General features: G+C 34.9%; 3 protein-coding genes across 4 annotated transcripts; 2 read left to right on the top strand and 1 right to left on the bottom strand.

Moving 5' to 3' along the window:
* Nucleotides 1-2,487: 2,487 nt before the first annotated feature.
* On the bottom strand, nt 2,488-5,947 carry LOC104224651 (F-box/LRR-repeat protein 12). 2 transcript variants are annotated; one of them, XM_009776331.2, is made up of 2 exons: nt 5,853-5,947; nt 2,488-4,184 (listed from the first exon to the last, which is right to left on the bottom strand). In XM_009776331.2, exon 2 carries the CDS (start codon nt 3,865-3,867, stop codon nt 2,695-2,697), a length of 1,173 nt encoding a protein of 390 aa, XP_009774633.1. In that variant the 5' UTR covers nt 3,868-4,184; nt 5,853-5,947; the 3' UTR covers nt 2,488-2,694. The 2 variants fall into 2 exon arrangements, with proteins under 2 accessions (XP_009774633.1, XP_070024536.1); XM_070168435.1 differs by lacking the exon at nt 5,853-5,947 and adding an exon at nt 5,421-5,824.
* A 3,755-nt stretch (nt 5,948-9,702) lies between these two features.
* On the top strand, nt 9,703-13,257 carry LOC104224653 (large ribosomal subunit protein uL18-like). Its single transcript, XM_009776332.2, has 9 exons — nt 9,703-9,817; nt 10,724-10,793; nt 10,888-10,979; nt 11,222-11,348; nt 11,441-11,520; nt 11,592-11,708; nt 12,265-12,399; nt 12,542-12,711; nt 12,968-13,257. The coding sequence occupies exons 1-9, from the start codon at nt 9,815-9,817 to the stop codon at nt 13,077-13,079; spliced, it is 906 nt and encodes a 301-aa protein (XP_009774634.1). The 5' UTR covers nt 9,703-9,814; the 3' UTR covers nt 13,080-13,257.
* A 1,782-nt stretch (nt 13,258-15,039) lies between these two features.
* Nucleotides 15,040-22,858, top strand: LOC104224654 (mediator of RNA polymerase II transcription subunit 19a-like). The gene is made up of 7 exons (XM_009776333.2): nt 15,040-15,250; nt 19,310-19,376; nt 20,011-20,300; nt 20,495-20,722; nt 21,518-21,577; nt 21,724-21,866; nt 22,656-22,858. Exons 2-6 carry the CDS (start codon nt 19,346-19,348, stop codon nt 21,772-21,774), a joined length of 660 nt encoding a protein of 219 aa, XP_009774635.1. The 5' UTR covers nt 15,040-15,250; nt 19,310-19,345; the 3' UTR covers nt 21,775-21,866; nt 22,656-22,858.
* The last annotated feature ends 2,108 nt before the right edge of the window (nt 22,859-24,966 follow it).

Below are 24,966 nucleotides of genomic sequence, written 5' to 3'. Positions count from 1 at the left end.
TTAGTTCTTCAGTCAATATCCTCAAAGAAGTCCCCAACTTCTAAATGAGTAATATTTGTTAGGCCTTCAAAATCATCATCTTTATATGCAAGATGTGCCTTAGAATCATATTTATTTGAGGGACCTGCTTCATCATCATTATTTTGAAAGGTCAAGTGTGCCTCCACATTATTTTCTTTTTTCTTGAGGGAGGCTTGATAAAGTTTGACAAAATGTTCTGGCGTACGACAAATGCGTGCCCAATGACCTCTCATACCACATCGGTGACACATACTAGCTTTACCTTTTAAATGATTAATTTGAGAACCCTTATTGTTCTCCAATTTATTTCCACCATAATGACGATAATTGTTTCGCCCCCTGCCACGTCCATGTTTACGACCATGTCCACGACCACGGTAATTATTTTGTTTTCTTTCAAACTTATCATATGTTGCTACAGCATTCACTTCCGGAAATGGAGCTGACCCAGTGGGACAGGCTTCATGATTTTTCATTAATAGAGTATTATTCTGCTCAGCCACAAGGAGGCATGTGATTAACTCAGAATATTTCTTAAAACCTTTTTCACGGTATTGTTGTTGTAGCACCACATTTGAAGCGTGAAAAGTAGAAAATATTTTTTCCAATAAGTCCTCATCTGTGATAGTGTCTCCACATAATTTTAATAGAGAACTTACTTTAAAGATAGCAGAATTATACTCACTTACGGTTTTAAAGTCTTGCAACCTTAAATGTATCCACTCATACCGAGCTTTCGGTAATACCGTAAGTTTTAGGTGGTCATATCGATCCTTCAAATTAATCCATAATTCAAGTGGATCTTTTACGGTTAAATATTCAGTTTTTAACCCTTCATGTAGATGATGACGAAGGAAAATCATGGCCTTCGCTTTATCCTGATTTGATGCTTCATTTCCTTGTATAATAGTATTTCCAAGACCTTTAGCGTCAAGGTGAATTTCAGCATCAAGAACCCATGATAAATAGTTCCTCCCGGTGATGTCAAGTGCCACAAATTCAAGTTTTGATAAATTTGACATAGTGAAAACTATCATAAAAGATGAATAAGTTAGAGAAATAATTATAATAATAAACAATTAATGAAAACAAAACGATTAAGGTAAAAGAAATGAAAATAGAGCTATATCATGTTAACAATCTACTATTTCATTTTATTCTTGCCATAAAGTAGAAATTACATACTTGTTTCATTTCACTTTATATTATTGATATATATGTGTTAATAGAACTGAACGTGACTAACATTATTTATATGTTCCAATAAATATAAAGTAATTAAACTATAAAATTATTGCTTGTCAATTTATTTCTCACAGTTCTTCAAAATGCCTTAAAGATATGTTTTGATCTAGGGAGTCCATGAATATTATAAGTATGACATTAGTGCATAGCTAGTTTGATGACTTTGAGGTCCTCTAAGAGTTGAGCACGGAAGGAAATAGTTATTTTATCACTGTAATGTACTTAAACTATTTAAGATGCCCAAACGCACAAGTAATCTGCAAACAATGAGCATATGATATATACTGTCATAAATAAAATGATTATAATGATACATACCTTAATAAAATATGGTTCAACTTAGCGGGAGTTAAGAATAAAATTAGAGCTTCGTGCTGATAACATGTTATAAAATAAAAGCAATGCAGTAAAATGTAAACAAGAAGAGATAGAGAGAATGGAGAAGTGTTTTCTTCTTTCACTTTGGTGTATTTTCCTATCTATTACAAGGCCTTTATATATGCATGAAAAGTGAAGAAAATATGTCATGGAATATGTCATTGAACATAGAAAATATATCATTAACCATTTGAGAGAAAAATCATGGAGAAAGAGTAGACATCCACCATATTTTAATTTTTATCATAACAAAAAGAACATACTTCCATTGAAAAGGAATGAAAAAAGAGCTTTTAAGGATACTTTCCATGCACTTAACAGAACATCAAGCATCTTGCTTTTACTTTTTCCCTTTTTTACTTCTTTTTTTTATTTTTGGTGGTATGGAATCTAAGTCGGTCAAGCACAGTATACAAGTGACATGGCCGAACACATTTATCCTAGGGAACAAAGGTGGATAGTAGTGGATTTAACCATAGGTGGATAGAGTTATATACCGTCTATCTGTAACATTATTTCTATATAGCAACACTTCACTATAAAAGTGAAGCTTTTCCGGAACCAATTTTTATGTTATGTTATAATATATATTTTATATAACAGTACTTTGTCATAACATCCAAAAAATATTTAAAACAAATAGCAACACTTCACTATAAAAGCGAAGCTTTTCCGAAACCAATTTTTATGTTATGTTATAATATATGTTTTATATAGCAGTACTTTACCATAACATCCAAAAAATATTTAAAACAAACGAGGCTGTTATAGAGATGTTTGACTATATATACTTTTCAGCATCCAATCTCTCAACTCAGAACCCGCGGCGTCTAAATTTTAGTATTCAACAACAAACAACTGTTCTGCTTTGAATATAAAGTATGAATCCATACCCTTAGAGCATGGGGAATTAACAGTATTTCTGCAATTTGTAGAGCAATATTTATTGTAATTGTATACAAGCATTAATCAAATCATCTTTTGCTTAGGAGGAAACAAAAAAAACATAAGAAATTATACACAAGAATCATGAAGATTGTTGCCACCTATTTAAAACCGAAAGGCTCCTCGAGGGCAGATACACATTATTTCTTCTTCTTTGACCTCTACATTTCCTCTGGCAAGTTTAAAAATCTCCAATGCTACAGCACTGATCTGATAACATCTGGTAATGTAAAGGATGGAGAGACATTTGCAGCCGGTTCTCAACGCTTGCAATCCGCGGTCACAGAGATTTCTACACCGATTAACGTGTAGCGTCTTCAAGTTATGACAATGTGATGCAATAGATTCCCACCCTCCTATCATGACCCCATGACATAATGCTAAGTTCCATTCCTGAAGCAATGGACAACCCTTTGCTATTGCCATGATACAATTATCGCCAATCGTTCTGCTGAACCGGAAATTTAACACTCTCAACTTGGCAGCAAATCCGACACTAACAGCTACTAAACCATCGACACGAATACACCAGGTCAAGTTACACACACTCAAATATTCAAGTCCACCTCCACTTAGGATACTCCGTATTCCATTAGGCTCGAGCCTACATGAATCGGCTTCCAAATAAGTCAGTGTCTGAGAACATCCTTGAAAGCCAGCACCGGTTAGCTTTCTACAATAGGATATCCTGACAGCTCTAAGATGACGGCAGTTTTGTGAAATAGTTCTTATGCCATAATCAGAGATTCGAGGGCAATATGACAAATTCAGATCTTCTAAAGCTACGCAAGAATTAAATAAGGCCTCTAACCCGTAATCTGTAACATTACACCGGTAAAGACTTAGTATTACCAACGAAGAACAGCCAGATGCCACGAAGGAAAGACCATTATCAGTTATCCTAAAACAACAGTCAAGATGAAGACTTTGCAATTTCGAGCCATGACGTGGCAACAAAGCCAAACCCGAATCTGGAAGCTCGGTGCATCCGGACAGGGACAATGATTCTAGCTGCTGGAAACGGTTCAGAAGCCTAGATAACTGGAATATACTGATTTGGGAGTTATTTTGAGATAATGAGGAAATATTAAGCATAGTAAAAGAGCATTGGAACTGTAAAGATCTTCTATTTAGATTTTGAATTTGAAGCCAACGACGACATGTTAAGCCAAATGACTCACGGTCACGTCCGCAGTCAAGGTGTTGAAAAATAGAGAGAAAACAATCGTCTGGAAGCTGCATGATGGACGAAGAGAAGTCATCTGATGGAATATCCATTTCTACCAGGTTAACACTCCAGTGAAGGGTTGAAGCTCGAAACTTTACAACGATTTTATTAAAAGAGAGGCTAGTTAAAAGACATAGATAGAAGAGCAAGTCCGCCTATGAGATTTCCTGACTTATGGCAAAAAATTCTGGTTTTTGAATGATAAGGTACCCAAGAAGTAGGAAGGTAGTTACTCGTCAACCTGAGTAAAATTTCAACAGACGCCATGGTTGGTTTTATCTATACCTTTTACCTGTATTTGGAACCAACACCAAAAGCGAAATGATTGGAGGACGTTAACTTGAGATGTTAGCTACACGAACCACCACTGCAAAAGAATAAGAAAAATCGCATATCAGTTGACATTATACAGCAGTTACAGCACTAAGCATACCACACATGAGATATCTTCTCTCTTGTTTATATTAAAATGTTTTGAAGCTTTAAGAAATTAACAAAGGTAAATTGTAAGCTTGTCAATATAATTTTAAGATGCATCATGCGTACATATATCCACTTCAATATGAATGCATGATCTCAAAATTCTGCAGCACTACCAAATGTAATTGGAAAACCCATAAGATTGATAGTCTATACCAACCTACCTCAAAAGACCCAAGATAGTACATAAGTAATCGAGCTTAAAAGCCGTTAAGGAAAGCTACCTAATTGTCCTCCATGCATACCAAGGGATAGCTATCAACAAAAGCATCAAGAGCTATTATGTCAAAATAGTACCATGCACATCTTAGTGAGGATAAAGAATATTTACAATACTGATGTACAGGCTTAACTTCATCTCGCCTTGACTATTTGGATATGGAAAAAGGATCCTACATTTTGTGAAGTCTTGAAATATACTCTTGGGATACATAGCCACACATATCAGCACACGTAATTGTGTCACAAACAATGCCTCAACTAGGAGAGAAGTACAACGCATCTTGGCGAACAAGCTTCAAAAGCACTAACTATCCTGCAGACACACTTGCTGATAGCATGTATAGAAAGTGCATCCTCAAAGGCAGGATGAGGAGATAAATTCCTAATTCGTGTATGCAATACCTTCAAGGATAAGAATATGTGTGGATCATATTTTGAAGGGTTTCACTATATCAGGTGGAGAATCAAAGTAGAACGTGATACATACATAGGCCTACATGCACACACTATGTGTAGAACTCCGTCATTGTGACTTTACTCACATTGCCGGTCTCAACCCTGGATAAAGGAGGAGGGGTTGAAATAGGCTGACAACAAGTGTGAAACTAGCCAATTCATCATGAATCCTAATAATATAGCTGACGGATGAAATCAAATTTGAAGTAAGCTCAACTTACAAGAACGGCAAATAACAGCCCTAGCAGAATACCTTTATACCTATTCTAAGGAAATTTTCGTAAACTACAGGTAGCTTTGAGGTCCCCCCTCACTACAATAAGTCACTATATTGGGTTTTACATATTCCAATAGAAAGATTTAACCAAGCTCGGATCGTCCGAGGACCCTTGTAAATACACAGTGCAGATTCAGACAATTTACAACAACAACAACAACAACATACCCAGCGTAATCGCACATAGTAGGGTCTGAGGAGAGTAAAGACGTTTCCGAAAAACCCTCGGCTCAAGAAAAACAATTTTGAAGATGTCAGATTCAGATTATTTGAATTAAATATATACAAAAGTAGTCCTACAGCTTGCATTTGTTCTTCACGTAACAATTCAAATAGACCACATAAAATCCTGCACATTGACAAATGTTCTGGAGTTGTTAAATCCTCAACTAAGAGATTGGTATTATGATACCCTAACAAAGATTTGCAACATCTGCCAAATATGGGGTCTAGTCGTCTAGAAAAATACAAGTTCTTTAAATCTCACTAATTTATATACCGATGAAATTTATCATTCAACATAACAAAAACCCAAGAAGCTTAAATTTGGGATGAGAAAAAGGTGCTTAAAAACAAAAAAGAAAAGATCCAAGAACGTACCTCTCGATACAGATAAGGGAATGATCTGAAATGAAGAGAAAATGTATAGAATGGAAGAGGGGAAGAGAAACACGTAATAGATGAGTGTGGTTTTGATGTTTACCTTAGTATACCACATGGTAAACGTGCTTAATATTTAAGGTGCGACTTAATTACACTTAATTCTATACCATAATTAATTAAGGTATAATTAATTGTATATTTTATACTCCTTAATTAAAGTAATCTATACGTTTCTCTCTCCTAACCCCTCAGTCTCACCCACGTTTTATCCATACCCACGTTCTTTTTACTATTTTCCATCTTATGAAACCAAATTCTCCCTCTAAATTCACAGAAAATTGAAGAAATCCTTCAACAAAGTTGGTTCCCCATTTTACTCCAGTTGAAGTTCATCAATGAAGAACAACAAAGTTCATCAAAATTGAAGTCAAATCTTTAAAGTTCATACACACATTTACCTTCAGCTTCAAATTTTCTCAAGGAAGAAGAACAAACCTTCAAAGAGACAATAGAGCAGCAATTCTACCATTGACAGCTATTAAAAAGCTTTGAAGCTTTGGATTCAAATTTGGGTTTTCAAAAATCATTATTTGTTTTGATTTGGTGTTGTTGTAAATAATTGAGAATATGTTTTGGAGTTTATATCTCAATTTTGAGGGGTTTTGGTGAAGATTTAGACTTGGTTTTGGCTAAATTTCAAATTGAAACCCGAATAAGAAGACGAAGAATTGCAGCAATTGTAGATAAATTGTAGTAAAATTGTAGATAAATTGTAGACTATTGTTTGCAGAAGATTTGTAGAAGTTTTGTCGTTTTTGATTTGTGAAAACAGAAAACAAAGCATCTACAATCAGAATACAAATAATCTACAATTTATTTACAAAATATCTACAAACTGGTTACATTGAATTTTAATATCTCAATTCCCATTCAATTGTAGCTTAATTGGTATTTTCGACATAATTGCATTTTTGCAGAAGATTTTGTAGGAGTTTTAGTCGTTTTGGATTTGTGAAAACAGAAAATAATGCATCTACAATCAGAATACAAATAATCTACAATTTATCTACAAAATATCTACAAATTGGGTACATTGAATTTTAATATTCTAATTCCCATTCGATTGTAGCATAATTGACATTTTCGACGTAATTGCGTTTTTTGCAGAAGATTTGTAGAAGTTTTAGCCGTTTTTGATTTGTGAAAACAGAAAACAAAACATCTATAATCAGAATACAAATAATCTACAATTTATCTACAAAATATCTACAAACTGGGTACATTGAATTTTTATATCCCAATTCCCATCCAATTGTAGCATAATTGTGATTTTTGACATAATTGCGTTTTTTCAGAAGATTTGTAGGAGTTTTAGTCGTTTTTTATTTGTGAAAACAGAAAATAAAGCAGCTACAATCAGAATACAAATAATCTACATTTTCTGCAATATGTCTTCTTCTTCTTCTTCTTCGAGTTTCAATCTGAAATTCAGTCAAAACTAAGTCTAATCTTCACCAAAACCCCTCAAAATTGAGATATAAACTCCAAACCATATTCCCGATTATTTTCAACAATACCCAATCCAAACAAATAATGATTTTTGAAAACCCAAATTTGAATTCAAAGCTTTCAAACTTTTTAATGGCTATCAATGGTAGAAAATATCTGGAAGAATATTTACTTCCATAATTGTAGCGCGCCTAAATAGGAATATCTGAAAGAATATGATTTGATCTTATTTACGCCAAATCTTTTTAGAATATTTTGTTCCTCAATTTTAGCTCGACAAATTAGGAATATTCAGCTACTATTAATTAGTATTTAATGATTGGTATAATAACTGTAGAAAAAATATGGGCAGGGCGGGTAAATTAGAAATTATGCACATTTTTGGTAATAAGGTTTCATATATGGTATAGGAAAGAAAAAATCTCTTTGTAAAAACTCAAAATAAATTTGAATTTGAAAATGCAACAATTGTTTGTTATAAAATAAAGATTAAAAAATAAATAAACTAAAGACAAGTATAGAGAGATTGATATGTAATTCAACCTCAAACTTATGTATAATGAACTAAATTTAAAAAAGGAAGTTGTTATGTATGCTGCTACTATATAATAAACTTATGTAAGCTTGCAGTACAAAAATGGTAAGCTTATTCGAGAGCTTATTTTCAATGGAGTACTAACTAGATAAACATGTTTACGATAGATTTCAATATGGATAAGCTTATTCGTGAAGTTTATTTACAGCGAAGTACTAAATAGACATCAACAATATAATATATTTATAACACTCCCCCTTGGATGTTCATTAAAAGACAATGTGCCTCGTTAAAATTATACTAGAAAAAAGAAAAAAATCCTAGTCAAGAAAAAGAGTACACTTACTAATAATATACATTGCAAGTTGCCTCATTAAAAACCTTACTAGGAAAACCTAGTGGCAAAATTTTTTGGCAATACCTTTGTTAGCGTAAAACAAACTCATATCAAGAGTTCCATTTAAATACCGCAATATATGCTTAAGCGGGTGATTCCCTTTTTGTGGTATTAGCAAGATACATAAGCGGGTGATCCCCTTTTTGTGGAGTGATCTTGTGAGGTTATTCTCTCGGGGGTATTTGGGATTAATTAGGGTATTTATTTTAATTTTGTACGCTCTTTTGTACTCTTATTGCTATAGTGAGTTTGCTCCTCTCCGCTTGTGGATGCAAGTCACACTGACCGAACCACGTTAAATTGGTGTCTTCTCTATGTGCTTTAATTGTCGTTGTTATCAACTTGCATTGTCTTTGTTATTGTCATTATAATATCATTTGGCTAAATTTCGCACTACCCGGATTCCCGATCCCTAATAGAAATAATAGAATTGCTATGCTGCGGTTGCTATCCTAGGGTAGAGAGACTGTTTCCAAATAGACCTCCGACATCCTTCCCTCCAAGAACTTCCTACCTTGCTCTTAGGGAGACTCGAACTCACAACCTCTCGGTTGAAAGTGGGGGTTGCTTACCATCAGAGCAACCCCTCTTGTTATTCTAAAGTATCATTAATGAATTACTTCTGAATTTATCTACGCCTGATTAAATAATTTTATATTTGGAAAAAAAGTTTTTAGATATGCATACAAGGAATATGGAAGATAGAAGTATGTTTGTCAAACGTTATATTTGAATAGTTGAATTGTATGTGATTCCGACAAAACAAGAAGAATCGTAAACAGTTTACCAAAAGTAACTAATTCATGTCGCAACTGTCATTGATCAACAATATATTTATCTTTTTTTCTGAATATATTCCTGATTATATTTAATGTCTTCTCCTTAAATATCAAAGGACCTGCTGTTGGCTAGCTTTGATAATAGACCTAGCATCAAAAAGTTAATATGCTATTTGCAAGAACTCTGTATACTTCTTTATTAATTTTTATTATATAACTTGCAAACACAATTTTTGAAGTATTATTTTTTTAAATTCACTGATAAAGGATATGCGTGCAATGCGCGTGTCAAAAACTAGTAGTAAAGATATGAACGAACCAAAAATATAATAGATGACAAAATCGAACAATTCAAATAGGTACATGATAAATGTGAACATCTTTTCCTCTATAATTCTAACACTAAGCTAGCGAGCAATTTTTTGACAACCTATTTTTGTAAAATGTTAATTGAAAAGTATATATTTCTTTAACTTATTGACGGTATAATATAAATGACAAAATTTCATATTATTCCCCTTCAAAAGACAAGAAAAAATAAAGTAAATGCTAATTTAATACAAAACCTTTTGGGTTTCAGGCCAATGGGCCGAAGTCATATGGGCCTCAAGGTCCAAAAATTTAACTAGGGTTTCAGTTCCGTATTTGAACTTCAACGTAGTACTCTTTTGCTCACAACAGCTTCGTCTCACTCCCCCAACCCCTAACGCCGGCGGCGGAGGCTAATCGAAGAACAACAATGGTAAAATTCAATAACTTCTAGGTTTTCATTAGACCATATTTTGCATTTTTTCATTTTCTGTTTTTTTTAATTGCATTATATACTAATATTATCTAAAGCAATCGAGATTTGGAAGATCAAAAAGTAGAATATGCTAGATAATTACAATGGGAGTGGTGACGTTCAGTTTATGTTTTTTTTTATATTTTATAAAATATATATTTGTTTTGAGTTTTATTATTTAGGTTTTGCACAAAAAAAGTTTGTTGTTTTAAAAGAAATTACAACTATCTAAACTTGTTAAAGTTTTTCATGCATTTTTTGTACTGTGTATGCTAGTATGTGCTGTCTAAAGGAATAACAAATTGTGATTTTAGTGTTATTTCTCTTGTTTATGACCATAATATTATTGTTCATATTTTTATCTGTTTTATGTTATTGAGATATGCTTAGTTTTGATTTCGTGATTTTTAATCACCTTTTTTGGTCTCTCTTTTGAAAATGTTCAACAAAAATTGTTTTTTTGTGGGAATTTGAAAATGTATCTCTGTGTATCAGAATGGTATTATGCAAATTCATTTCGGATTGGAGCTAGATTTTTATGACAACCTTTAAGGTTCTTATCATTGAACTTATTGTACTTTTAAGTTATGTGTTTGAGTGTAAATGTCTATTAAAATATTATAGGGTTTCCCCCATGTATTTATGTTGTGTTAGGAATATTTGGTTTTAGCTGAACCCGTAATTTATGAACTCCATCCTCCACTGCATATCCCCAAGGGGATTGAACCACTTCACAATTGTATGTTAGATCTAAAGTTAAGCTTATGTTCCTTACTTGACCTTCCAATAGCATTGCTAGTTTTTTTGGGGGAATTTCTGTATTTTCTGGTTGAGTTTTGACATTGTTGCTGAATTATGTTACAGGCCTTCATCAAAGTCCAGAAGACGAGGGCTTACTTTAAGCGTTTCCAGGTTAAATTCAAGAGAAGGAGAGGTAAAGCTCTATGTTCCGTCATCATTTTTTGGCCTGTTGTCAATCTTGTTTGCAAGTAAAATTTCGCTAATTTCAATGTTTCGCCACTGTGTAGAGGGAAAAACTGACTATAGAGCCAGGAATCGGCTGATCAATCAGGACAAAAATAAGTACAACACACCAAAATACCGTTTTGTTGTCCGATTTGTATCCTTTATAATGCAGTTTTCTGCCTTTTTAACTTGCATAGCATCTATTTAATTGCACTGCTATTTCTTTCATAGGAGGATCTGCGTTCGCATTATGTCCACAGAACGTTTCCTTATTACTGTGAGTTCATTGAATGTCATGTAGAACGTTCATGACTTGACTAATAATGGATGTTGATAATCATTTATCTGTGTTGTCGGGAGGTGAATGTTCCTAGTTTATCTTAACATGTTCTCTAGACTAACAAGGACATAATCGCACAAATTGTGTCTGCTAGCATTGCTGGTGACATGATTCTTGCCTCTGCCTATGCTCGTGAGTTGCCTCGCTATGGACTTAAAGTCGGTCTGACAAATTATGCTGCTGGTACTTACACAAAGCTATTCAATTTGTTGGTTGTCCCTCCTGAAATTCTGTCCTTTATATATTAGTAATACGTCTTTTAATGCTCAATTTAGCATACTGTACTGGACTTCTCTTGGCAAGACGAGTGCTCAAAAAGCTTGAAATGGACGAAGAGTATGAAGGAAACCTGGATGTAAGTAGTAGCTGTGGCTGCACAGTACTTGCTTTTATTTCTGACTTTAATTTAATTACACACCGTTACAGGTCAATGGGGAGGATTACTCTGTTGAACCTGCTGAAGGCAGGAGGCCTTTCCGTGCTCTCCTGGATGTTGGTCTTATAAGAACTACTACAGGAAATCGTGTTTTTGGTGCTCTCAAGGTATTATTCTGCTTCCGCTGTTGGTTCCTTTTCACCTAATTAAAAGTCTAATGCATCATTACGCCACATTGCTAACTTTAGCTTCAATTGAAAATTTTAGTTCGTGAAACATCAGCATTTATGCTTTTCATGAATCATTGATCGGATGGTTTTCGAATCAGCGAAACTTCAAAATATAGACATTAGCAGTGGTTATTTCCATCTCTGAGGAAATAAAGCAATATGTTTTTGTCCTACTTTAAAAAATGCTTGGGCTATTGGGCCTTCTTAGTGTGTTGGATAAATTGTATAATAATGAGTGCGCTACCTCTGCTGTTTGGAGGATAGTTATTTCATTCATTTTAAGGTTTAACGTGATTGTATAATAATGAGTGCGCTACCTCTGCTGTTTGGAGGATAGTTATTTCATTCATTTTAAGGTTTAACGTGCGTTTTAAGGTCATGTGACCTTTAACTCTGTCTATCTGCATTATTCCATATAAAAAACAAAGATAAAAACTCTGCCTATCTTTTGACTTTTAACAATGTCTATCTGCAATGTTGATTCTTGGATCAGGGTGCATTGGATGGTGGGATTGATATCCCTCATAGCGAGAAGAGGTTTGCTGGATTCGGCAAGGATTCCAAGCAACTTGATGCAGATGTTCACCGCAAGTATATCTACGGTGGCCATGTTTCTGCATATATGAAAGTGAGATAGAAGTATTTATATTTGAATCTTTTGTAATTTGTGACTATTGTAGAATCCATGGGTATGTAGGGGGATGTTAATCTTCATTATTTCCGGCTTCTTGTTACTCCCTGTCTCTAATATGCCCGACTTTTCTTTGCAGACATTGATGGAAGATGAACCTGAGAAATATCAGTCACACTTTAATGAGTACATCAAGACGGGTCTTGAGGCAGACGATCTCGAGGAGATGTACAAGAAGGTTCATGCTGCCATACGTGCAGATCCAAGCTCAAAGAAGTTCGACAAGCAACCTCCTAAGCAACACAAGAGGTTTGAGATCATCTTTAGTTTAATTGATCGATCATTATTAGCCTTTGAACATCATTTATTTCTGCTAACCTTATCAACTGAAAGGTATAAGGACGAGTTGAGATTCATTGGTACATTAGTTGGGTCGTGTGTACATATAGGGTCTTTGGTCTCTGATTTCTACATGATGCTTAGATTCTAATGGCTGAAAATCTTTTGTTAAATATGAAAATCTTTCTTCTTTTCTCACTTTAGTCATTTTGGGGCTGTTCTGCAGGTACAACCTTAAGAAGCTAACGTACGATGAGAGGAAAGCTAGGTTGATCGAAAGACTCAATGCTTTGAATGCTGCTGCTGGAAATGATGATGATGAGGAAGACGATGATTAGTTAACCACATAACAAGATTCTTGTCGCTTATGGTTTCTATTATATTTTTCTTTTCTTGTTTTCTACTAAGTAGAAATCTCAGTTTTGCATGCTTAGTAGAATGAGACTTCACCAAAGTGACAATGTATGAGACTATATTTGCTTCATGCATTTATTCCATTGAGTTTTAACGTCTTTACATTGACACATTAGAAATTTTACACTATCAAGTCAACAAAAAGATAACCACAGGTACTCATGATAGTAGAACGAGTTTCCTGAAAATAAAGCGAGTAACCTAATATAACAAATTAAACTATTCTATCAGTGTCAAGTTGTTTTATATTGTTAGTGTATTTTTAAATCCTATTCTATTTGGTTAAATGACTTCGAAATAAGACAATTTAGTAATAACAACAACAAATCCTGTGAATGAGGGTAATATGTTATATTTCATAGAATAAGATGTATGCAACCTTACCCCTAATAGACCCTCAATTAAAGAAATGATGAAAATATGTAAAGGCAACAAGTAGTAATATAACAAGATAAAATGAGGAGACCGAAGCCAAGATTGCAAGTAAACACTAAGGGGTCGTTTGGATAGGAAATAAGTTATTCCATGACTAATTATTTCGGGATTAGTTATTTCACTCTCCCATGTGGATAAAAAAACATTACAATCTCGGTATAACTAATCCTGAGATTAGTTATACCACGATTTTATCCCAACGAAACGTGAGATAAACTTATCTCAAATTTAATTCCGAGATTAATTATTCCTTATCTCTCGTACCAAACGAGCCCTGAGTAGTAATAACACTCTAAGAATAAAGAAATATCATATTCACACTAATGCTATAGAACTGAGAAGACATAGGGAGAATGCTCGGCTACATGCTAACCTACTACCCTAATCCTCGACCGTCATATCTTTCTATCAAGGGTCATGTCCTCCGTAAGCTTCAGCTGCGCCATGTCCCACTTAGTCACTGCTCTCCCGAAGACTTCTTTAGCTCACCTCTACCCCCTCCCCCAATACCCACCAAGGTTAACCTCTTAGATTTCCTAACAGGGGCTTTTGTACTTCTCCTCTTAATATGTCCGAACCATCTCAACCTCGTCTCCCGCATCTTATCTTCCATGGAGGCCACACCCACCTTATTCCGAATAACTTCATTCTTAATCATATCTAACATGGTAACAATTCTACTTAAACGTCTTTCTCTTTTTGACTTTATCAAGCTTGATTCAAATATTAGCCCTATCTCAACAAAGGGAGATCTAAAGCTGCGGCATTAGATTCATCTGAACTTAATATTTTCGACGCGAAGTAAACTTTATGAGTAAAAATTCATAAAACTTACAACAAATAGTAGATATGAATTCATAATTTAAGAATACAAAAGCCCTTAATTTAAAAAATATAACAAGTTTAATGCTAAAAATTTTGTAAGTTGAACTCGTAAAACTTAAATTTTGATCTGGCATTGTGTCTTTGGATCAAGGTCATATTCAAATAAATATCAAGGACAATTCAATGGTCAATAAGTCATAATTTGAATATTAATATCACACGTTCGACATTTAATAATTATTGGTTTTATTACTCGTTTGGTTTTATGAGTCCAATCAAACTTCTATTAAATACTTGAAATAAATAACTTTATTGGTTTTATTAGTCCAATCAAATTTTTATTAAGTACTTTAAAAAAAAATATTTCCTAAATGACACCACAAGAAGAAAGAATTTTCCTAAATGACTTTTTTGACAAATAAATCCTTCCTAAATATATACCTTTACCATTTGAAAATTGAAAAATAAGAGAAAAGGAAAAAACCTTTCCTAAATGACGCAAAACTCCCTCTGAACCTAGGCATAATCAGGGCTAATTGACGTAAAATAATGACATAAAATAATAATAATAATAATTATAGGTTGACACTATAATTAAAAACATAGGTCCATTTTCCCTCTTTCCCGAGCCGTTAGCCAATAGCATCTCAACTCCGCGAAACGGGAAAATTAGGGTTTTTATTTTCAGTTCAATAAAGATCCATAGATCCAAATTCATTCTAAAATTGCAAAACCCTAAATCATCAAATTCTTCTATATACTCAATTTCTTGCTTCAATTGGAGGATAAACGAGATTCGTGCTTCGTTGGAATCCTAATTTACTTCTCAGATCGAGTATGCTTTTCTTCCTCTATATTGTATTCGGAAATTTGGAGTCCTCTTTTGTTGTATTCTTGAAAAATTCTTTTTGTTGTATTATAGTTATCTCTTATATATAAACTCTGAGATTTGATTGATACGGGAATGTGTCAAATAATGAGAATTTGGAACTATAATTTTAAACATATCTTTACCAAACTCAATATAATATCAATTCAAGCATTCTATGCTTGAACTCCCCACTAGTAAAAGCAGGTCATGTTTATCATGAGGGAGTATTTGGAAGATACTGAAATCGATGAGCTCTATTGGTTCACCATGGTGGTTATTTACATTCGTTAATTTGTATATATCTATTTTTTTGACAAGTAAAGTAATTTTTGTTGGGAATAAAAATAGACCCGCAAAAATAATATTCACAGTATTAGTGATAAACGCGGAACACTAAGTTATGGTTAAAAAAATACAGCAATAATGACACCAAGATTTTACATGAAAACCCTTCTGAATAAGGGAAAAACCACAACCAAAAAGAGCAACTGATATCACTATAGCAAAGAATTTTACAATGTGTTGTAACGAGTACAAATATTCCTGAGACCACTACACCCTCAAAGGAAAAACAATCTTTTGCTTTTTCCATCCCACTACAATCTCTCTCACACTCTATTTTTCTTCACAGACTATTTTCTTATAGTCTATGGAATACCTTGCTCTCTCTCTTACTCAGATGTATTATATGATATTTGGTGTGTAGAAATGAGGGTTGAAGCTCTTCTTTTATAGCCAAAACCCCACTCTCTAAAGCCTACAATATTTGACAATTTGCACAGACTTTTCACAATTTCAACAAGGTTGGTTACCAAACCAAACCAAGTCAACAAAACTGGCTACCAAATCATACCAATTCAACAAGGTTGGCTACCAAACCAATACCAATTCAACAAGTTTGGCTACCAAACCAAACCAAGTCAACAAGATTGGTTATCAAACCATACCAATTCAACAAGGTTGGCTACCAAACCTTTTGAATGAGATGGACACCATCAATCTCCCCCTCCAGTCTCATTCATCTAGAGGAGGTAGTACTGTCTTCTAGTTGCATGCCGACAAGTTCTTTGCATAGCTCGAACTTGTCTCTTGGTACCACCTTGGTCAACATATCAACAGGATTTTCACTCGTGTGAATCTTTTTGACCTGAAGTGATGCATTCTTCACTTGCTCACGAATCCAATGATATCTAACGTCGATGTGTTTTGTTCTCGCATGGTACATGGAATTTTTGCTTAGGTCTATTGCACTCTAATTGTTGCAATAGACAACATACTCCATCTGTCGCAATCCAAGTTTTGAATGTTTAGTTAAACTTGATCAAGTTCCTCATACAAATGCGGATGGTGTTGGTGGGCTCAATGATGATGGTAATGCCAAAAACCATATCCCAAATCAGCATATTAATGGTGATGGTGATAACAATGCTAATATTGACGTGGTAGATGATCCTACTCATGAAGCTGTGGACGAGTTAGATATTCGACTCAGGAAGTCTTCTAAAGAACGTACTCCTTCCTCCCGTTTTTCACCCAATGAGTATGCATTACTCACTGATGGGGGAGAACCTGAATGTTATGCGGAGGCCATAGAAGGTGTGCACAAGGATCAATGGATTGAAGCCATGCAAGATGAGATGAAATCTCTGCATGAGAACCATACTTATGAGTTGGTGAAATTGCCTAAGGGCATGAGAGCTTTGAAGAACAAGTGGGTGTTCAAAGTTAAAGCTGAAAAACATAGTTTGAAGCCTAGATACAAAGCTAGATTGGTTGTCAAGGGATTTGGTCAAAGGAAATGTATTGACTTTGATGAAATATTTTCTCCTGTCGTGAAAATGTCCTCCATTGGGACAGTTCTTGGTTGGACTGCTAGTCTTGATTTGGAGATTGAGCAGATGGATATAAAAATTGCTTTTCTTCACAGTGACTTAGAAGAAGAGATTTATATGGAACAACCTGAAGGCTTCAAGGCAAAAGGTAAAGAAAATCTTGTATGCACACTTAAGAAGAGTCTATATGGATTGAAGCAAGCTCTTAGACAGTGGTACAAGAAGTTGAGTCTGTTATGGGGGAGCAAGGCTACAAAAAGACTTCTTCAGATCACTGTGTGTTTGTACAAAGATTTTCTGATGATGACTTTATCATCCTCTTGCTATATGTGGATGATATGTTGATTGTGGGCAGGAATGCTTCCAAGATTGACGAGTTGAAGAAACAGTTGAATAAGTCTTTTGCAATGAAAGACTTGGGTCATGCTAAGCAGATTTTGGGCATGAGAATTACTCGTTCGAGAAACGAGAGGAAGCCTTACTTGTCATAGGAGAAGTACATAGAACGTGTGCTGGAGCGTTTCAATATGAAGAGTGCTAAGTTGGTTCGCACACCCCTTCTTGGTCATCTGAAGTTGAGCAAGAAGATGTGTCCTACAATAACGGAGGAAAAAGAGAGAATGACCAAGATTCCTTATTCCTCTACCGTTGGAAGTTTGATGTATGCAATGGTATGCACTCGACCAGATATTGCTCATTCAGTTGATGTTGTTAGCAGATTTCTCGAAAATCCAAGAAAAGAGCATTGGGAAGCTGTAAAGTGGATACTCAGGTATCTAAGAGAAAGCTCACATGAATACTTATGTTTTGGAGGATCAAATCCAATTTTGAAGGGCTATATAGATTCTGATATGGCAGGTGACCTTGATAACATAAAATCCACTACTGGATATTTGTTTACTTTTTCGGGGGGAGCTATATCATGGTAGTCGAAGTTGTAGAAGTGTGTCACACTGTCTACAACTGAAGCGGAATATATTGCAGCTATTGAAGCTGACAAAGAGATGATATGGCCCAAGAGATTCCTTCAAGAACTTGGATTGCGGTAGATGGAGTATGTTGTCTATTGCGACAGTTAGAGTGCAATAGACCTAAGCAAAAACTCCATGTACCATGCAAGAACAAAACACATCGACGTCAGATATCATTGGATTCGTAAGCAAGTGGAGAAGGAATCACTTCATGTCAAAAAGATTCACACGAGTGAAAATCCTGCTGATATGTTGACCAAGGTGGTACCAAGAGACAAGTTCAAGCTATGCAAAGAACTTGTCGGCATGCACTCAAACTAGAAGACAGTGCTACCTCCTCTAGATGAATGAGACTGGAGGGGGAGATTGATGGTATCCATCTTATTCAAAAGGTTTGGTAGCCAACCTTCTTGAATTGATATTGGTTTGGTAGCCAACCTTGTTGAATTGGTATGGTTTGGTAACCAATCTTGTTGACTTGGTTTGGTTTAGTAGCCAACCTTGTTGAATTGGTATTGATTTGGTAGCCAACCTTGTTGAATTGGTATGGTTTGGTAGCCAGTCTTGTTGACTTGGTTTGGTTTGGTAATCAACTTTGTTGAAATTGTGAAAAAGTGTGCAAATTGTCAAATATCGTAGGTTTTAGAGAATGAGGTTTTGGCTATAAAAGGAGAGCTTCAACCCTCATTTCTACACACCAAAATCTCAGACAATACATCTGAGTAAGAGAGAGAGCAAGGTATTCCATAGACTATAAGAAAATAGTCTGTGAAGAAAAATAGAGTGTGAGAGATATTGTAGTGAGGTGGAAAAAGCAAAAGAATGTTTTTCTTTTGAGGGTGTAGTGGTCTTAGGAGTATTTGTACTCGTTACAATACAATATAGAATTCCTTGCTATAGTGATATCAGTTGCTCTTCTGGCAGTGGTTTTTCCCTTATTCAGAAGGGTTTCCACGTAGAATCTTGATGTCATTATTGCTGCATTTCTATTCTTGTTGATTTAACCATAACTTAGTGTTCCGCGTTTATCACTAATACCGTGAATATTATTTTTGCGGGTCTATTTTTATTCCCATTTCCCAACAATTTTGTTATAGTATTAGTACCTAGGAGGTGCGAAAGATGTATAATTTGTATATATCCATTGCCATTTTGTTTGTATTCTAGTCCAATGAGTAGAGTAGTTGTGTACAATTGTCTTACGCCCCAATACTTTCCAGGAAATAATGCATTATTCATGTGCTGGGCACTAATTGATGGATCCAGACAGCAAGACGTTTGGAAGAGGTATGATTCTTACAGTGGTTTCCCAACTGTCTCTTTGCATGTTAGGGTAAAATGACTACCGTAGACATTTGACTCTACTTGGGTCTGCCTCGGTTTTTATTTAAGGTGAAATGCATTGTGCTCCCTCCGTTCACTTTTACTTGTCTACTATACTAAAAATATATTATCACTTTTACTTGTCCATTTTAGAAAATCAAGAGAGACAAATTTTCTTTCATGTTTTTACCCTTATCATTAACTATTTATTTCCCAAGACTTTGAAATGTTATTATTATTATGGGTATTATAGTAAAGAACCGAGGGTCTATTGGAAACAACATGTCTATCCTTACAAGGTACAGGTAAGGTATGCGCACACACTACCTACCCTTTCCAGACCCCATGGTGTGTGATAATACTGGGTATGTTTGTCTTGTGTTGCATGTTTGTGAGTCCTTTACCTTAAATAGTAGTGAGTCCTTTGCCTTGTGTTGCATGTTTGTTCGAAGATATATTTGTAAAAATTGTGACCCATCTTTCAGATTTCATATGAAGAATTTAAAAATAAAGCATTTGACTCTCTGATCTTCTTCTCCTTAAAATATCTTTTTTTAAATTGGCTTACTGTGGTTGATTGGTCCAAATACATTATTAGGGCCAAGAGAACTTACAGGTGCTGTGGATCTTATCACTCACTTCAAGTTGTTGGCTCATCACGAGTTCTTCTGCAAGAAGCCTCTTTCATTGTCAATTTCAGATACACATTATCTTCACAATGTGGTGGGAGACACAGAAATTAGGAAAGGGGAAGGAATGCAGTTGGATCAGCTTATACAGGATACTTCGTCTTCAAAAGAGTCAAATTCACGCATCCAATCATTCGACTTAGATGTTCTTAGAGAAGCTTTTCAACTACGTGAAACAGCTCCAATTGATCTGCCTCCTGTAAGATATCTACTTTGGAAGCTTGAGTTATATGATTACATCTGATTCAGCATATTTAAGTAACCCTTTTAATCCTTTCTGATCTCTGAAGCTGGAGACCGTGAACTGGATTTTTTTCAAACCCTATGCTTTTGTATATTGCCAATTTGCCTGTTCCAGTAATTGCTGATCAATAGGTATTTGGTGTTTCATAGTCTGAGAAAGGAATTCCCACTGTAGCTGGAAAGTCTAAAAGTGAGTTGAAAGACAAGGAGAAGAAGCATAAAAAGCACAAGGATAAAGACAAGGAGAAGGACAAAGAGCATAAGAAGCACAAACACCGTCATAAAGATCGAAGTAAAGACAAGGATAAAGAGAAAAAGAAAGATAAAACTGGGCATCATGATTCTGGTGCTGACCATTCAAAGAAACATCACGAAAAGGTCTGCTACTAGCAAACTTTAAGAGTTATGCTCATACGATGATTCTCCAGGCATGCGGTATACTGTGAATATCATGTGGTTCTTTCATATTCAAGAAGTTTAGAAGACTAGTTCACAGTAAAGCCACTTAATAATTTGCTCAATGCTGTGTTTACTGAAAATGACGTTACTTAAAACTGACAGTAGTACTTTTTTAGTAGGCGCCACTAGAATCCTGCTGTCTGTTCCTCTTGTTGTCGTGAACTTTCACTACATCGTTTGTGATGTAGCTTATAAGTTGCATTTATGGGATTCCAGTAGAATAGATTTCAGGGCATAAGGTTTAGTTTTCTAGGAATATCTTTGCTCAGAGTTTGTGGAACCAATTGCTGTTTGACTTTCAGTTTTCAGTTACTGTGGCAAAAAATAGCTGTTTGATTTAGTTTAACAAGATTTTCTGTACACATTGCTTGCAATAGTAGCTTCAAGTCCGAGTTTGTTGATTTCTCTCATCCTACTGTATGCATTGTAGTGAATTTGTGCTACGTAGTGAATTTGAGAAGTTGACACTCGTAACTTTTCTTTATTTGACAAATGCGGTTAACCTTTTTTTTTTTTTGCTTGACTTGAGGTCTTGGTCTAGTGGAGCTTAGTAATTGTGCTGGCTTGTTGGAATCACTTCTTGCTGTAGAAATTCAGCCCATATTTGCAACACTTTTAGGACTTTAGCAAACAGCTATAGTGGCAATTCACTGTATTAAATGTGATTATACTTTTGTATGATCTCACTGATTATGATCTTTCTGATGATATCAGAAAAGGAAGCATGACGGTGAGGAGGATGTTAATAATGTTCACAAACACAAGAGAAACAAGGTAAGATAATATTGTGTTCAATATGATTTTTGCAAATGTTAAGTTTGTTTCTGAGCTCATTATATGGGGGTGGTCTTTTCACTATATTGAGACTGTACCTTCACCTTATACTAATGGTGATATCCTTACATCTTGAAATGTTGCAGCACAAGAGCTCAAAGATTGATGAAATTGGTGCTATAAGGGTTGCAGGCTGAATTTTTGGCATGTGCTACTTTAATTATTGTCCTCAGGTGTTGCAGTTAAGAATTTGGAGGGATCCTTTGCTTACTTTTGTGAAATATCTGAGGTACAAAAGTTCATATCCTGCCATATCCCACCAATTGAAGAACTTTATGGCATGCCCAAGTGTTCCATCTGTGCTATCTATTATACATGTTCCATATCATACTTGCATCTGCATTACAAATTTTCACTTTTTCAGTGGAAAAGAAGAACATTGACTAGTTATATGCGTCAAAAGCTGTTTGGGCAGCCTTTTTCAGGCCATTAGGTGCTCATGAGGTTCGTGTTTACGACAAAGAAGACATGCTTTGAAGTATTTCAGATATTGAACGATTTGCATTTGTTGGATAAAAAGCAGTTTCCTACACGGGTTTTTAGTGTCCCTTGAGCTTATAAAAAAAAAAGAGAAGGAAGTTCTTTGTGCCTGTTGGTATATATTCTGTTGCAGAATGGAAGGGTTTCTGAGCTATCAAAAAATAAAGTAGAAAATGGAAGAGTTACTGAGGGATAATGTTCCTGGCGGATGTATTTTTTCCAATCCCAGAATGGGCGAAATAAAAGAATGCTTGTTTGGCATGGAAATATAATGTTCATCACAAGCAAGTTCATTAAAAAGTAATAACAAGCACATAGTATCAGTAATCTTCTCATTGGTCGTGAGAGTTCTATTATATCATTTATCTGCATACCTGTTCTTTTTTTGTGTGTGAGGATGTACCAAGTTTATTTGGCATTGCATTCTGTTGCTAGTATATACTTTTGTTTTTTTTAACCAAGAGCGAATAGAATAGCTAATCATAGTATTTGTTTTGTTATGTGTTGCATAATGTTTCTGTTTCTCTTTTCCATGCAGAATAGCTCTGGACTAATTAAAGAATGCCAAGAGGGTGAATTCACCTGTTGAAGTAGATTTTAGTGAAAGGTACAAACTGCTGAAAAAGAACCTCATTGTATCATATTAAAAGGGCTTCTTTAGTTGGCAATGACATTGAAAACCTTGATCCATTCTTTTGGTTGTCTTGCCTTATGATTAATTATTCTTTCAGTCCTTCCCCATCTTTCAGCGGCTCTTATCTCGATTCTTAGTCTTAACCAGTTGCAGCATTGGGTAATAAGAAAGCATTGAAGGTTGAGTGTTGGTCAGGTCTCTTGTTATTTTTTGAGCTTGAGTGCGACTCATCGGCGTTTAAACATTGGAGTTTGGGGGGGGGGGGGGGTCGGGCAGGACTAGGTTTTCAAGGATGTGGGAATGTGTATTGTATTAGGAATTCTAGTTGCTAGGGTTGAAGTTTTTGTTGTATATCTAGGATAAAATGAAATCAAGAAGTTGTTTCTGACAAGGTAATGCTTGAGATTTTTGTGCTCCAGGACTTTTTAAAGCTAATTGTTAATGTATCACTAGTGATAAACATGTAAAATTTTGGCACTTTTTCTAATATTTTGAAGCTGCAGTTTGCTGCAAATGATTTTGTATTTATATTGATAGGCAAAGGGGTCAGGTTTTTGGAACTTGCTTTCAGCATGACAAATGCCCAATGAGTTATTTAAATGAGCACATTAGAACTTGTGAATGCTTGTTTTATTACTCAACTTTATTGAACTGAGAAGCCTGGCCTCAAATCTTTAATTTCAAATTTAGATAGTGTTTTGTGACAAGAAAAGGAGAGTGTTTGCTGCAGTCCAACTAATAACTGAAGTGACTCATCTAAGATGAGCTACATCCATAAAATAGTGAAGAAAACAACACTTTACGGTCTTCACTATAACGACCAAGTTTTCTTTGAAACTGATTTTTCGTGTTATGCTATTATATATATTCTTTATAACAACACTTCACTATATTAACTAAAAAGTTTTGGAACAGATGAGATTGTTATAGAAAAGTTTGACCGTATATAGTTGTTGAAGAAGTTTCCCTTTTTGTGTATACATAGACAGAGGCCGATGCAATATAGTCCCCCATTAAGTTGGGCGATCATTGAAGGAATTAACTCATGCGCTTTAAGCTTTGATTTTTGGTATAACAAAAAGAAACTTATATTTTGGCGTTAATAAAGACCTGAGCATACATGAACAATTATACATGATAGTCAATCTAATGGATACTCAATGCTCACATAGAGTACTCTGAAAACTATTGTGTGCATTGACATGCAGAAAAGTATGATTACATTTTTATGTGAAATTAGCACGGGCTAGTCGGTTTTCGGATTGGTAAATTGAAAAATAGCTAGCATTTGCAAAGTCATTGAAAAATAACCAATGTTTTGCTGAAACACGGAATGTTCCAACATAATATGCAGGATTATTAAGCTCCTGGGTATAAACTTCAAGCATATTATATTGGAACTCCTCCAGCACATTATGCTGGAATCTCATATGTATAAAATTCGAATTCCAACACATTATACTGGAATTTTTCTAGATTTATAAGGGTGTTTTTGTTGAGATTTATCTTTACATGAAAAATGGTTAAATTTCGATTATTTTTGAAACTGTGACTATTTTTCAATTACCAGTTGTAAATATAGCTATTTCTGATTTTATTTCTCGATTTTTATGCTATAAAAAAGTAATACAACTAGATTTTTTTTTGAAGTGCTAGCTCGAGAGTTAGCTCACTGCATATTTTAGGTGTAGTAAGGAAGTGGGCTAGCCACTTTTTAGTCCCGTAACTGAAAAATAATCACTATCATGAAATATTAAATTACAAATGTGAAACTCCAAGATAATATCTTGAAGTTGTACCTGTGGAGTTTGAAACTCCATTACAATGTCTATTTTGCAATTATTTGTGCTGAAAAGTGGCTCTTTGTGAATTTTATCTCTTTTGGATTGTATAGGGCTAGCATGTTGAAGGCTCTTCAAAAGATGAGTTAAGTTGTTACAGTCTATAGCTCATGTGGATTGGGTTGGGCTGGATTAAGCCAGCCCATTTTGATAGCTTTACCTAGTAAAAATAGTACGGGCTGGCCAGTTTGCGGACTGATCATTCAAAAATAGCCAGCGTTGCTAAGTCATTAAAATATAGACACTATTTTGCTGCAACAAAGACCGGTCCAGCATAATATATTAGAGTTCGGTGCACCTGTGTATGAACTTCCAGCATATTATGCTGGAACTCCAACACGCGGAAAGTTCCAGCATAATATACTGGAGATTCG

The sequence above is a fragment of the Nicotiana sylvestris genome, chromosome 2 (assembly GCF_000393655.2).
Source record: "Nicotiana sylvestris chromosome 2, ASM39365v2, whole genome shotgun sequence".
Classification (NCBI taxonomy): Eukaryota; Viridiplantae; Streptophyta; class Magnoliopsida; order Solanales; family Solanaceae; genus Nicotiana; species Nicotiana sylvestris.
This window is presented reverse-complemented; position numbering and strand designations above follow the sequence as displayed.